Consider the following 14,285-nt stretch of genomic DNA (forward strand, 5'->3'; position numbering starts at 1 on the left):
CATTGGAAAAGACGGAATTTTTCCCCAGTAGGTTGACCTAGGCGTGTCCTTTCGGCCTGCAATGGATCTGTTGCGCACCAATAATCCATGTCCGCTTGGATTTCTCGCAATATTCTATCGTTTTCCCGAGGCCAGTTCTCAACGCGGAGCTTGTCGTGCATCTTAAAATCGACTTGATAGAATGGCTCATAGCCAGCGCGCTTCGTTGCAGCTCGGAGAATGCCCGAGAAACCTCATCACGTAGGACATGATGGATGTTTAGGAAGACTTGCACGGCAAACACCAGCCAGAACGGATGTTCTTTAGTAGTGAAAGCTGCCTTGAGACCACGCGATAGCTCGTCTTCGGCAAAGTTCTCCCTACCACGGAATCCGAGGAGGTAAAATTCGGGAAATGCCTCCATTAAGATTTGCGTATCTTCATCGAACTTCTCCCTTGGTGGCTTCAACTCGCGGTCGCTTTTAGGGTAATAGGTTCCACAAATGCCCGGTTTATAAACTGGAACGTGATGCGGGTTGCATATTGCCGTGAAAGATCGGAGAAGCTGCCAGGCTGTGAGAAAAAGGTATTGCGTTTGACCGTAAACTTTGAAGTTAAGGGCATCACTGGGCCTTTCTTTGTAGTCGGGATGTTCCCCAAGTTGGAAACAGCGGGCAGCGTAATACGCCTCAAGAAGTATTTCAACACCGCCAACCTTATCAAGGGAAGGCTTCATTTCCTCTTCCATACGACGGAGGAGATCAATAGCGGTGTTGGTAGTCAAAGCTGCCGGTACAAGGCCCACAAGGCCAATTTTGTATCCCCTCCATGTCTTCTCGATCACATCCATGAAGGCGTTAGCATCCTGGAGCAAGAGGTGGAACATGAAAATCATTTCACGGCGGTCAAGATCAACCTCGGCTTCGAGGTCGGCTTCCGCTTTGACATCGGGAGCTGAAGGGCCTGTAGATTTCTCTGGTGCCGCTGGCTTAGGAGCATCAGGTGCATTGAGGAAGGCTTCTGATTGTTCTTCCAATTCGAGATGCTCGAATCTATTGGCGAGTGGCTTCTCATACTTTTCGACTCCTGGGCTATCCGATTGTCTCTTGAGCATTAGTGGGCGTAGGGTTTCACGGACCCGCACAAGGACGTTCACGAAGAATTCATGGCCTTCCTCGGCAGCCTCGTCCACCTTCTCAATTCCATGTTTTGCGAATTCGCGGCGCGCAGAAATGGCACGGTCAAGGGCAAGACTGAAGCCTCGGGAAACCTCCACACGCCCAACGGGGGGTTTGTTGTGCCTGGCGATATGTTCCGCAAAGCTTGTGAATTGCTTAACGGTGATGGTGTACTTTGGCTTCTTTGGAATTTTGTTGTTCTCATTGGCCGGGGTTGGATTTGATGGAGCTTTGGCAGCCTTTCTAGCTTTCCCTTTGAGGCGACCTGCCGCCGGTTTTGCCTTTTTCACAGGCTCTTGACTGTCCTGATCCACGTCAAGCCCACACTGCTTTGCAGTTCTTGCCAGCCATGTGGCTACGATTTCAGTATCTGTTTTGTATTGAAGATACTGACTCGTCAAAAGGTTTGGCAACATGGCGAGATCTGTGTCACGGAAATTTCAGGAACGGACGATGCGCAATCAGGAAGTAGGACTGAGGTTGTCGAAACGGAAAATCATCGCCTACAGGTGCCTCGAGGTGTCGAGAAATCCAGGGAAGTTGAAAAAGAAGGGAAATGTTCGATCACGCCCGAATTGTAAGGCATTAATTTCTGATCGGGTACCGTGTTCGCATCGACACCTGCTTTTGCTGAGTAAAATCTTTTGTTGAGAGGCTACTACAAATGTAGGGGCCTAGACGCGTGGAAGGAGAGAGTTGATTTCTATGGAGAGTGATCTGCCGACTACACATTAACTGAGGGGTTGACGCCTGAGGCAACACAACACCTTTGGGCAAGACCCAAGAGAGTACATTTGGGGTGGATATTGGATCCAGGAAATAGATATAACAGTAAAAGCCACTAAAATCTGCTTCTTTAAAGAAGCAGCTTCTATACAACGAATTCAAAGCTTCATCACTGGAATTTCTGTGCCCAGTTCTCATCACCCCCGATATACCGGAAAACCACACGCGAATCACGGTCAACACATTCAGGATCATTAGACGCAGCCTGATATGTCTCGAGCCCTCGTTGTCCCAAGGCGAGTGTAGCGCCCACACTACCAGCTAAATCCACTGCAAGCGAGATATCCTTCTTCATCAACTGAACCTTAAAACCACCTTGGTACCCATTGCTCGAAGGAGCATCTGGAACAACGCCGGGACAAGGATTAAAACGATCACAGACATTATTCTGAGCCGTGCCTGCCGCAAAGACATTTGACAAAACCCGGGGGTCCAGTCCTGCCTTGATACCCATATTGAGAGATTCAGCACTAGCAATTGCGATCAGACCGGAAAGATAGTTATTGCACAACTTGGCAGACAGCCCAAGTGAAGGGCCCCCACAGGCAATGATCTTCGAGCCCATTAGACTGAGAAGTTCTGTGAGAGTGGTGAATAGCGGGTCACTCTCGACACAACCAAGGAAGAAAGCAATAGTTCCCTTGGCTGCTCCAAGTGTGCCGCCACTGACAGGAGCGTCGTAGAATGATGCGGATGGGTGACGCTCGATAATATATTGCTTGACTGCGAGACTTGTGGCGAGGTCGATGGTAGAACAATCAATGAGAATACGTTTCTCGAGATCAATAGCTGCCACACCGCTGGTTTCATCGAGGTAGACAGATCTCACATGGGCACCTTCTGGGACCATGGAAAGAATAACTTCCTGTTCTATATATCAGTGTTTTGTCCGTTTATTTATCTTATTTATTGAAATGCCCTTTAACCATACGCAAGGGCCAGAGTACATACCGAATTTTCTGCTACGTGCTTAGGTGACGTGCATTCGATGATTTTACCGGGGTATTTCGCTACCAGTTCTTCAACAGCAGGCTTTGCCACGTCGAACACGAAGACTTTTGCAGCGTCAGGTAGCTTTGTCGCAAGTTGTTCCGCCATGTGCTTGCCCATAGCCCCAAGGCCAATAAAGCCTACATTGGTGAATCTCATCTTGATGAAAAAAGATATTCCGGACCAGGATGATAATTTGAAAGTCCTCGTTTGAATTCAAAAAGGCGAAAGACGCAGAATCTTTGGATTGGGGGAATAATAGCCTTGTTTTACCTTGCACAGACTCATATTAATATGCGAACAAGTCGCATTGCATTTCATTTTAGGGATGTGGGGACCCCCAAAATGTTAATGAGTAGTAACTCTAGTGTATTATGTATGGATCTCTTTGGAATCTATGGTATATTGTTCTCGATTGCCCCGGGGGGGGGTGAAATGATGGTGACTTGCTGAGATTTTGGGGAAATCAACCAGCCCCGCTGGAGGTTGGGGAAATTTGGGGATATATCCAAAATGGACACTAGAGAAATCCTTTTTTACTCCATGCATGGTTGAGCATGACATGAGTACTACCGTAGACTTTGCCAATAGGTGGGAAAATAGACAGTCTTGAACAGTTCTAAAATTTTAATGTATGTAATTCGGACTTGGGAGATAAGATCTTCATGGTGTTGTCGAGTGTTCATCGAGGTAAAAGCAATGATCTATACATCTGGAAATTGAGCTATCTACACAAATATACCTAGTGAAATTCTTTTCCTCCTTATACTAAATTGTTGTATCTGAAGCCGAAGATGCAAATTCATTTGTATTTCTACGACCTCAGATTTGATCCTACTGATCACTGTTGAATTCAGACACGTAAATTTGAGAGATTTGGTTTTATTTTGTACACTATCTCTAATGGTTATCCAGAAAGTGTAATTGTAGAGGCAATATGATCAATAGCCTCTAGCAAATAGGACACAAATATCTGAGGGTTCTCCGTGGCAGGGAAATGGCCGAGATTCGGCATAGTCTTGTACTTTGCCCCAGGAATTTTCCGTGCAGTTTCTTCAGACATCTTTGGGGTGTTGCTCCAATCGTAATCACCAGTGAGGAAGAATATAGGGCACCGCTTGGAGTCGATTGTTTCCACTCTTCCACGGCCATCCCATCCGTTAAAGTAGAAATCCAGATCACCGTGATAGATACCGTAGGCCTGGGAACTGTACGTGTGCCAAAGAAGCTTTCGATTCACGAGTGGCGCTGTGGGACACATCATCTGTAGAATATCAGGTTAACCCAAATCAGGTGTAGAAGGGATCTATCTGTATGGACACATACGCCGTAAACCCACTCTGGGTTGAAGGTGGCGCTGTCGATAACGGGAGATTTATCATGCCATTCGCGATGCATCTCAACTCTCTCGCACCTATGAATGAGATTAGAAAGAATAAAAAAAGAATAGATCGACAGACGTAATTGCGTAGGTGGTTACTTACCCTTGCAGTGGGATTGTACCGTAGACCCCAATCTCTTCTGCACGAATAGCCGCAGCGATACACGCTTGACCAGCCATAGAAGCTCCACAGAGGATAGGTGACTTAAGCTTGAGTGATTTGATCACAGCCGCAATGCAATGCAAATAAGCATCCTCGGAGCTGGAATGCCCACCGACCGCATAAGCAGGGCTAGGGAAGCTGCGCCCATGAGAAGGCAGATCGAAAGCAATCATCGTACATCTTTCTCTCATCCTGGCATCATTCATGACCCCATGATATTGACGACTATCCGAGCCAGCCGTGTGCAGGAAGACGATTTCTTGCGGGCCGGTGCCGCTCTGCTCATAGAAGATCTTACACTTGCCCCATTCCTTCGTGTCGGTAATAATATACCGTCCGACCAAGAAGTCCTCTTCTTGTTCCGGCTGCGGAGAAACATCATTCGGACCACAGTAGGCATCATGAAGGACATCCAATACTGCTCTCCAGATATGGGCGTAGTTGACAAAGGCCAGCTGGTCGCCAAGAACCTCTACACCTTCCTGGCGTATGTTCTGTCCATACAAACCCCAGAAGCTCTGGTAAGGTGCTGCAGGGTTCTTTTGAAAGACTTGTTTCCATTGGTTGGGAAGGGCAGCAAGAGAGAAGATTGCATCGGTGAACAAGCCAACACGTGCATGTCCAGAGCCTTGTTTGATTGTGAACAGAATTGCATCATCGCTGCCAACCGATTTGATAGCGAAGCAAATCGGCTTACTGATGTATTCAGTGTTTACGAAAGCGAGAAATTGGGCGTCGTGGGCGATAGCTTCGTTGAACTTCTCCAAAGAGGCGCCGAGCTGGAGTGGGAGACTATGCCATGGATGTTCGTACATTTTGATGAAGATGAAATGAGAAATTGGATGAGGAGAGAATTACGGGGATAGCACGAAGATAAAGTATTTGCCAAAACCGGGGATTCGAACTTGAATACCCTATTAGTTGCTTAGCTATCTCATTTGAAGGAACCTATCCTGGGGGTACGCTATCTCGTAATTACTTGGGGTAACGCGGGGAAACCCTATATTTGTGGCTGGCCTATTATACTTGGAGAGAGCCACTTGGACTTCGTTGAGCACAATCTCTACGTGATATTATGGAGGCACTTCCGTGTCTATACCTGAATTCTTTTGTATATCCTCTTCCCTGACTCCTGGCTGGGAATGATGCTGCACTGTATATAGCTTTACAAAACGACATATCCAGGTTCATGAACCCTTAGAAATATTTGCTAAATGAGAAGAGACTTGGTAGTTTTCTATGACTTTCCATAGGGAAAGGAATTAATATTGGAATGAGTCCAAAGCTAGATATTCTTTGCTGAACAATTGGCGAAAGGCTACTCCGTACACTATGGTTTGGATATAAGCCATGAACCAAACTTCAAGGGAGTCTAGCAATACCGAGGTGCTAAGGTGGATAGGATATTTTGGGGAAATATTGGGAAGATAAGATAATTGGGGTAGTAAGGTTTGCATCCACTTGAAAAAAGATGGATATCTTTTCTTGTATGGCTAATAGGATAAGGTAATGAATACCCGGTATATTAAAAGGATAATGCATATCCGGCCCTTGCCAAGAGAACCAGGTCCGTAGAGTCCGAACTTGCTCGTCAAATGTACCTTTTGTGAGGGATTCAGATATAAAAGATACATGTGGTTTGTTTCTTACAAACTCCGATACACATTCATACAAATTAATAAAACTGTGTATGTACGGAGTAATCCCACGTCCATGGTACTAAGTATTCTCTAGAAATACCAGACCCAAGACTGCTAGTATTATCGCCGTTTGACCCTATCTCTACCATGTAACCGGAAGAATAGCCCCATCATCACCAGCAGTATAACGCCAGTATGATCAATGGGAGATGGGAGATCTAGAATGCTCGCGACTGAGCCATGTACATTGACGTACTCTAAAACGGCCTCCAAGGGGCCCCTTTTGATAGATAGGTATTTTCCCTTCCATAGGGTTTCCTGGGTGAGACGAACTAGGGCAATTAAGGCAGTGGGGGAAAAAAGAAGGGTATATTTGCCATGAAGAAATTGGTTAGTCTATAGACTTTTCAGTGTGTCGCATTCATGATTCGCCCTTACTCTAGTGCAAGTTATTGACGGCTCCATTTTGCTTCGTTGATACTGTTCTCCAATGGCCTAAGATGTACTGTGAGTTTAACTATATAAGAGTAGTATAGACTCTTATCGTCCAAACATTTCTCATTTGGTCTACGGAGATTAAGTTGGGGTCGAAATTCCCCAAAGAAGATATGGAGGGCCTGCACATTCTCCAAACATCCCTTAGTATATATGTTTTCGTCTTCATCTGGCGGGAGTCCAAGTCTCCCCACTTATTAAATCTTGTAATATAGCCATATCAGCACTGTCCATGTTTTTATTGAAGTATTGAGACATGCAGGCGTTATTTTGAGAAACAATTCCAACGATTATAAAGCGTCATTAATCATTTAGGTATGTTCATGTTTCTGGCGCTCTTTAAATCACAGATTTTGCTCCAGTAAATCTGCGTAAAGGAACAGCACCTTGGTGATAACACACACAGCATTCCAGGTTCGCATACCATCCAGAACTATCCCCCACGCTCTTACCACCTTTGGTCCAAGTAATCGTGGTTCGGACTCAATGCTCTTAGGATTACCTCCTGGGGTCGATGTTTCTACCTCTAGCAAGGTCTCCTTGACGGTCGCGAGTAGAGCCTTTTCCTCCTCTTCCAATGGATATTCGAGGAGTTCAGGCGTTGTTGCTTGCAGGAATTGATTGAGAGTGTACGCATATTCCAGCGAGCAAACAGCATGCATGACAGACCAACTAGGTGCACGTCCAACGAAGTGCACCCCCATTTGCACAGGCGAGCAAAGCGCAGCAGCCTGTAGCCGGATCGGATTAGCTAAGATTCGAAACGTTATGAGGTGGGAAGAAAGAAGGCCGCCAGTGGACTAGCAAGCGGGGAATATGGACATACCGAGTGTCTAGCAGCAACAAGGAGACGGGGGGCCTCTTTGTAACCTGGGCCCCTCTAGCAATCGTTTGGCGATTTGGGCAGGACTTTGTTCTAGAAGTGACCGTGACGATCCGATGTCCACTGCAAAACGGATATGTGCCAGTTGATAAAGAGCCTACACGAGAGATTCTAGTAAGATGATGCGTTGTAAAATATATGAATTGGGGGGAAAAAGGCTCACCCTTGAGTTGAAGGCAATAGGGCCGTGTTTATCAAGCGGGCTGTAAGAAGATTCGGGATTTTGTTCCCATCCACTTTGCCATTTCTTCAAAGCTCGTCGCAATGGTGCCGAAAGTCCCGGAAACATCTCGTTTTCCATTCCCTCCAATCGCGTCGAATTTCGAATTGAAATAATACGTTGAAGCATGGCGTGGATCAGAATATGACCCCCAAGAGAGGAATAAGTAGGGGTATTGTTAGTCTCCTGAAGCAAAGCCGTGAAACAATCCTGAAAGAGGGGTGGTTGAACCGATTGTTGGTGCGCAGCCATCCAGCTAGCGGAATCTTGCATTTTCCATTCCCACTCCGAGCAGGGAATTCTCAACTGGATATCACCAACTAGAATTGGGGAAGGAAGATTGAAAACTATCGTGTGAAGATTGAAAAAGCAGAATATAATCAGTTTTGTACGCCGGGCACTCTCTTGACGGGCCCAATCCTCCCATCCTCGAGGGGCAATAGAGTGCTCTGAAAGGCCGTGTTGACGGACAAGCATTGCGAGGATACTTTGGGTGGCAATGGCCTGTCTCACGAGCGAGCGATGTTCCCCGCCCCATGTAGCCATTGCCATTAAGAAAAACAATGCCTGCATTGTTTCTAGGTCGGCATGGTTCCCTTGGTAATCAGGGAAAGATTGCGTCTCATTTTCGTCGCGCTCACGATGGTTCAAACTGGGCAACGATTTTGGTGATTGTAGAAGGGGCCATGATGGATCGAGTGACAGTGAGTTAGTGCGACTATCCATTTCAATATCTCGCCGGCGCAGCTGTTCCAATGCAATCCCCCTCGCGATGGAAAACAATTTCAGACCCTGGTGTGATTCCAGGCAATAGTGGCTTCCAACAGCAACCAACGCTAGAATAAGTTCGGGGGCCATGTCCCTAAATGAAAGAGTTTGTGGGTGAATTACGGGGAAATGAGGATGAAAACCCGTCAGGAAGCCATGGAGATAACGGGAAATGGCATGTCGGGAAGGCATTTGGTATTCTGCTGGGATCACAGTTGGAAATTGGGACATTTGCCCTGTCAGCCATTGCCAATCTTCTTGCGAGACCCGAACAAACGAAGCGGCGTGCCCATTGCGGTCACTTTCGTTGTGAGTTATCAACTGTGAGACGACTCGGGGACTGCTTTCTGCGGCGTGTCCAGTGCGTTCTATTTGGTCAGGTGGAAACGGGCCAATGTCCATTGAAGGAGAGGTGAAGGGGTCTGCCAGAGACAAATTCGGATACATTGTAGCCTGGTCATAGAAAGGAGGAAGGCATACATTGTCCAGATAGTTGAAGGCAAAAGGCTCAGGATCACCTTCAATACCCAAGAACGGAGGTGCATTCGAGGTCAAGATAACAGATGTATCTTCAGCCCCAGTGCTATATAGGGAGAGAGGCTCCATTTCACTGGCATTATGCAGCACTGGTGGTACGGGCATTGAATCTGCATCGCTGAATACATCTTGCGTGGTATTGATCGCAGCGGTAGTTGCATCATATGGAGGGGCTGATCCTTGCGGTATTAGAACTAATTCCTTGTAAGCTGGCACTCGGGATTCGGCAGTATGATGGTTTTAGTGACCTACCATTCGCAGTATTCTCAACAATCTCAGACGAGCCGCGTCTATAGTTACGATCATTTGCACCACGCCTTGAATGGGAGAGTTTGACATGACGATTGAGCAGGTCCCTTGGTGAAGGTCAATAACCCAGCCATAGAAGGGATAGGTTAATTGCGAGAAGGAACAAATTACCTCCTACGACAAGAGTATCTGCAAAGAGTGCAGTGAAATGGCTTGACATTGTTGTCTAGAACGCAATCAGCTGGGAATGTCTGGCAATCCGAAAATACGAAATGATCGACAAACGTGTGCTTTCATGTCGCTGCAGATGCTCACGACGATTGAATAGGCGCTGGCACGTATCACATTTGAACTTTCTTGGTTGATTTGTTGAATCTTCAGTGGTTGGATTGGGAGAGCTCATGGCACCGGAAAAAGAGGTTCGGGACGGCCACAAGCCCTTGATTGAAAACACAGAGACAACCCAAGATAAAAGTGGTCAATAATTGTAAGTGATATGCATGTGTCACGTTTTCCGGGGGTGGCGGATGTTCAGTCAGGTTTGTGGGGAATGTTGGAATGCCCAGCCCTGGAGATATGGAGATAGGCCGATGCGAGCGAGGCGTCAAATAAAATACAGGTAAAATACAGGTAAAATACATGCAATTACGCAAAAACGAGAGGGTTTTGTCATTTTTGTTTCCTGACCCCCGGATTTCCCGTACATTAGGAGTAGTGTCTGGCTCTCAATCCAACACCTCTAAATAACCAGGAATTTATTGATACAGTAAATAGAATATTGTATATTGTTGGTATAAACTCTAGAGGGCACCTGGGAAGTATCGGCGTTGTTCATTCGCAGCAATCGCCCATTGTGAGTCGTGGGCCAGAACAACTTCCACTTCCCCTAGCGGGGTTTTGCCTTCCTCGAGCTCTCTGATCATTCGTATTGTTTTTAAAGCCCGGTCACGATCAGCATGGATACAACATATTTGATGAGGGAAGTGTGGGCTTGACCACTCCGCGATGTTCTTTTCTCCAGTTAAGATGCGCCGATCATGACAGGCATCCCCGGCGAGGTAAACGTATCGCCTCGGGTCAACACTGACGCGACAAAGTAGATTGATATGCCCCGGGAGGTGACCGGGTGCATCGACAATCAACACACTTCCATCGGAGAAGACGTCAATGGTATGTGGCAGCCGGCTGTAGGGCCTCCAGGCAAGATCGCCAAAGGGAGGTAGTTGATGCAACAGTGTCGAGGGAAAATTCCATTTTGTTACATGGGAACCAGGTGGCCCAGTTGGTGGTAGCTCAAGGGTTCGGTCCTTTGGAAGCAAATCGGGCTCGAAATGACTGTGCCCCCCATTAGACATGGATCGCTTCCCACTTAGAAGATCCTGTGAGCCATTGCCAACGACAAATTCGGACTGTGGAAAGTCGGATGGCATGCCCACGTGATCCCAATGAACATGCGAAAGAACGACGAAGTCGATATCGTAGGGCGAAAGGCCTCCCATCGCGAGAGACTCTGTTACATCTGGAAATACTTCAAGAGGTTGTCTTGTGGTGAGATGTTGGCGAATATTTGGTTGGTAAAGTTCGGGTTCTCGGCGTATTCCCAGATCAAAGACTAAACGTGTAACAACTCCTGATTGAGACTGATGTTGAATCAAGAAGGATAACGATGGAACAATCTTCCTATGGTTCATATCATTGAGTGGCGATACGAATTGACTTTCTGGGAGAGTCAGGTAACCAGCCCGTAGGGCGTGGACCGATACGGTACCCTCAGTCATTATTTTTCCTATTTGGATGAGTGTCAAGTAAGAATGAGGGCAACTGGAAAGAGCACAACTGTTACCAATGAAAGCCAATATTTAATTAATCATCTCACAAGCTCTAATCCCCCCCCACTTCTTCATTTCCCCAATCCCCCCTCACCGCGGAGTATAGAAGATCATATTGGAAAAACTTGGGGGATACGAAAGACACATATTAGCTTAGGTAGAACAGCAAAGCTTGGAGTCTACAATGCTGTTACTGGTGTATATATTCACGCTAATTTATTCTCCTCTTCCCAGGTTTGCAGGCAGTATCATAGATTTGGTAGTCTTCTGGAATATATACATGATCATCCCATCCCCCCTCATGGCCGCTTGAACTCACCGTTCTCAACCATCTCATTAATCGTCTTCTCGGTGATCTTAGTTGCCTCAATACCAGCAGGAGCACCACAGTAAATGGTAGCCTGCAGCACTGCCTCGCGGATCTCTATCTCCGTAAGTCCATTGTTAATGGCCCCACGAGTGTGAACGGCCAACTCGGGCCAGGCTTTCAAGGCAATGAGCATGCCCAAGTCTAATAGTGAATAGGGTCAATAATTAATCTCTTGACCGGTTTGGTTCTCATGACTTACTCAAGAGACTTCGTTGTTTTCGCTCCAAGCCGGGTCTGGTCCAAATATGTCCCCAACACCATTCAGTGACAAGCTCCTGGCCAGGACGAGCGAAATCACTGGATCCATTTGCTAGCGACTGGTCCACATAGGCATTCCCAACAACAGCTCTGCGTACTTTCAAGCCTTCCTCGAAGAGATCCTCGTGGAGCGCTTTAAGTTCCGGTTTGCCAGACATAGTGAGGTGTGAGATAATTCGTTCCAAGATATTTTTTTTTGTAGAGGATGGGGATATTGTATTATCTTACTTGGATTATTGGCAATTAAATAAGTCGCATACAATGGCCAAGCTGGACAAGTATCATTCCCCCAAGCCACATACATTCCTAATTGGGGAGCATTCCCCAAACTCCACAATTCCCCTCATTTCCCCAATACCCCAATATACAGCAATACAGATTATGTGTAAAATTGGTTGGAATTAAATAATTAGAGAACCGATTTTTGGGGATATATATAATTTATACTACGAAAGGTAATTAAGGGAATTAGTTGGCCTGAAGCAGTTCGAATTATTTTCTAGTAGAATCCCGAAGATTTCGACCTGCGATTTAATTCTATACACACAAGAAAGCGTTCAAGATGTCTTCTTTACCTTTCGCGGTAAGTGATAGGATATATTTCCTTTTTGTTCAAAGATCCCCGAGGAACTAACATGGTCTTTGATGCAGCTGAAAGATCAGTCTCTTTTCCGCAACCTAGCATTTTGCCATGGTGAATGGATTGAAGCAACATCGGGAGATCGCTTTGATGTCGAAGGTACCAACCATGATTATATTTCGTTTCGTGGATGTTTGATAGCTGACTCATGAATTCAGATCCGGGGTCCGGGAAGGTCTTCACATCTTGTCCTGATCTTGCAAGTGAGGATGTAGATGCCATCGTGCAATCTTCACAAGAGGCCTTTCGGTCTTATCGGGTTGTGAACCCAAGAACGCGCGCCGAAATGCTGCTCAAGTGGCACCAGCTTATCCGAGATGCTCGTGATGACCTGGCAACTATTTTGACATATGAAACCGGCAAGCCGCTGATCGAAGCATACGGTGAAATCGACTATGCCACTGGATTCACATGGTGGTTTGCCGGTGAAGCTGAACGTATTCGCGGAGAGGTCAGCATCCCGTCAGCGCCTAATCGCCGTGTGGTGGTCGTCAAACAACCAATCGGAGTTTGCGCCGCTCTAGTGCCGTGGAATTTCCCAATTGCGTAAGCCAATTCATTATATCTGCCACCTACTTGACGCTGACATAAAGTGGACAGAATGATTCTTCGCAAGGTTGGAGCTGCTCTTGCTGCTGGCTGCACAATGATTGCCAAGCCGTCTCCTGAGACACCCTTGACGACACTTACCTTGGCATATCTAGCCGACAAGGCAGGCTTCACAAAAGGTGTGTTCAACGTGATAACAACGTCGAACAAAAATACCCCCACGCTGTCGGAGACTCTCTGTAAGCACCCTTTGGTGCACAAAGTGTCGTTCACTGGCTCCACCCACGTGGGGAGCATTATTGCTGGGCATTGTGCCGTTAGTTTGAAGAAAGTGACACTCGAACTTGGTGGCAACTGCCCTTTCATCATCTTTGATGATGCAAGCCAGGATCATGCCATTGAGCAACTTACATCGCTCAAATGGCGTCATGCAGGTCAGGCTTGTGTCACAGCGAATCGCATCTATGTCCAAGAAGGCATCTACGAAGAGATTGTCGCCAAATTGGTGAAACATGCCAAGACTATTAGTATAGGCCATGGGAGTAAGCCCTCTGTCACAATGGGATCTTTGACCACTTCCAGAGGCGTGGATAAAGCTCGCCGGCAGGTCGAAGATGCAGTGAAGCGCGGTGCGACAATCGCCCATGGAGGCAAGTCACCTTCTAACTCTGGCCTCGAACAAGGGTACTTCTTTGAGCCTACTATCCTCAGAGATGTGGACTCATCTATGCTCATTACAAACGAAGAGAGCTTTGCTCCGATTGCCGCTATTTACAAATTCAAAACTGAAGATGAGGTGGTAAAGTTGGCAAATGATACCGAGATGGGTCTTGCAAGTTATGTCTTCACCAATGATGTTCATCGGTCATGGCGTATGATGGAAAATTTGGAAGCTGGAATGATTGGAATTAACACTGGAAACTCTTCTGCTGCGGAGAGTCCATTTGGAGGAATGAAACAGTCTGGCTACGGTAAGGAATCCGGAAAGGACATCGCTGTCGCGGAATATTTGGTATCCAAGACCTGTACCATGACTATTCAAAGTCTAGTTTGAATGTGTGACTTTCGAAGACGCAGTTACAGACAAATAAGAAGTGGGCTCTCTACCCAACACAATGCAAGACAAGTCGATTTGACTTACCAATATGCGTAACTCACGATTGCCTGCTTAGTAGTGGAATCTTTTGATGTCTTTTGTACTACTTCCACTTCCTTCACGTTATTTGTGTGATCCGAATTGAAAGCAGGATCGAACAACAAGGGAGGGAGACAGATTAGATGAAAAACCGAAAGTACGCTCCGATTCATCTCTCAGTGCATTGGAATGTTGGCTGGAAAAGTAAAACTGTTGTTACTACTTATTTGCAATG

General features: G+C 46.5%; 7 protein-coding genes across 7 annotated transcripts; 1 reads left to right on the forward strand and 6 right to left on the reverse strand.

Annotated features, from left to right (window-relative positions):
- Positions 1–37: 37 nt before the first annotated feature.
- On the reverse strand, positions 38–1,573 carry N7487_007482 (uncharacterized protein; the record flags this gene model as incomplete). The annotated part of the gene is made up of 1 exon (XM_056875212.1): positions 38–1,573. The coding sequence occupies one exon, from the start codon at positions 1,571–1,573 to the stop codon at positions 38–40; it is 1,536 nt and encodes a 511-aa protein (XP_056727400.1).
- A 479-nt stretch (positions 1,574–2,052) lies between these two features.
- On the reverse strand, positions 2,053–3,092 carry N7487_007483 (putative 3-hydroxyisobutyrate dehydrogenase; the record flags this gene model as incomplete). Its single annotated transcript, XM_056875213.1, has 2 exons — positions 2,053–2,808; positions 2,895–3,092. The coding sequence occupies 2 exons, from the start codon at positions 3,090–3,092 to the stop codon at positions 2,053–2,055; spliced, it is 954 nt and encodes a 317-aa protein (XP_056727401.1).
- Positions 3,093–3,840: 748 nt separating this feature from the next.
- On the reverse strand, positions 3,841–5,292 carry N7487_007484 (alpha/beta fold hydrolase; the record flags this gene model as incomplete). The annotated part of the gene is made up of 3 exons (XM_056875214.1): positions 3,841–4,197; positions 4,260–4,347; positions 4,418–5,292. The coding sequence occupies 3 exons, from the start codon at positions 5,290–5,292 to the stop codon at positions 3,841–3,843; spliced, it is 1,320 nt and encodes a 439-aa protein (XP_056727402.1).
- Positions 5,293–6,956: 1,664 nt separating this feature from the next.
- N7487_007485 (uncharacterized protein) lies at positions 6,957–9,125 on the reverse strand (the record flags this gene model as incomplete). Its single annotated transcript, XM_056875215.1, has 2 exons — positions 6,957–7,343; positions 7,659–9,125. 2 exons carry the CDS (start codon positions 9,123–9,125, stop codon positions 6,957–6,959), a joined length of 1,854 nt encoding a protein of 617 aa, XP_056727403.1.
- A 944-nt stretch (positions 9,126–10,069) lies between these two features.
- On the reverse strand, positions 10,070–10,768 carry N7487_007486 (MBL fold metallo-hydrolase; the record flags this gene model as incomplete). Its single annotated transcript, XM_056875216.1, has 1 exon — positions 10,070–10,768. One exon carries the CDS (start codon positions 10,766–10,768, stop codon positions 10,070–10,072), a length of 699 nt encoding a protein of 232 aa, XP_056727404.1.
- Positions 10,769–11,397: 629 nt separating this feature from the next.
- On the reverse strand, positions 11,398–11,884 carry N7487_007487 (uncharacterized protein; the record flags this gene model as incomplete). The annotated part of the gene is made up of 2 exons (XM_056875217.1): positions 11,398–11,609; positions 11,668–11,884. 2 exons carry the CDS (start codon positions 11,882–11,884, stop codon positions 11,398–11,400), a joined length of 429 nt encoding a protein of 142 aa, XP_056727405.1.
- A 404-nt stretch (positions 11,885–12,288) lies between these two features.
- N7487_007488 (NAD-dependent succinate-semialdehyde dehydrogenase) lies at positions 12,289–13,969 on the forward strand (the record flags this gene model as incomplete). The annotated part of the gene is made up of 4 exons (XM_056875218.1): positions 12,289–12,309; positions 12,378–12,465; positions 12,525–12,912; positions 12,967–13,969. The coding sequence occupies 4 exons, from the start codon at positions 12,289–12,291 to the stop codon at positions 13,967–13,969; spliced, it is 1,500 nt and encodes a 499-aa protein (XP_056727406.1).
- Between the last annotated feature and the right edge of the window lie 316 nt (positions 13,970–14,285).

Source organism: Penicillium crustosum (genome assembly GCF_028827405.1).
Source record: "Penicillium crustosum strain IBT 35664 chromosome Unknown utg000003l_segment0_segment0, whole genome shotgun sequence".
NCBI classification, from domain to species: domain Eukaryota; kingdom Fungi; phylum Ascomycota; class Eurotiomycetes; order Eurotiales; family Aspergillaceae; genus Penicillium; species Penicillium crustosum.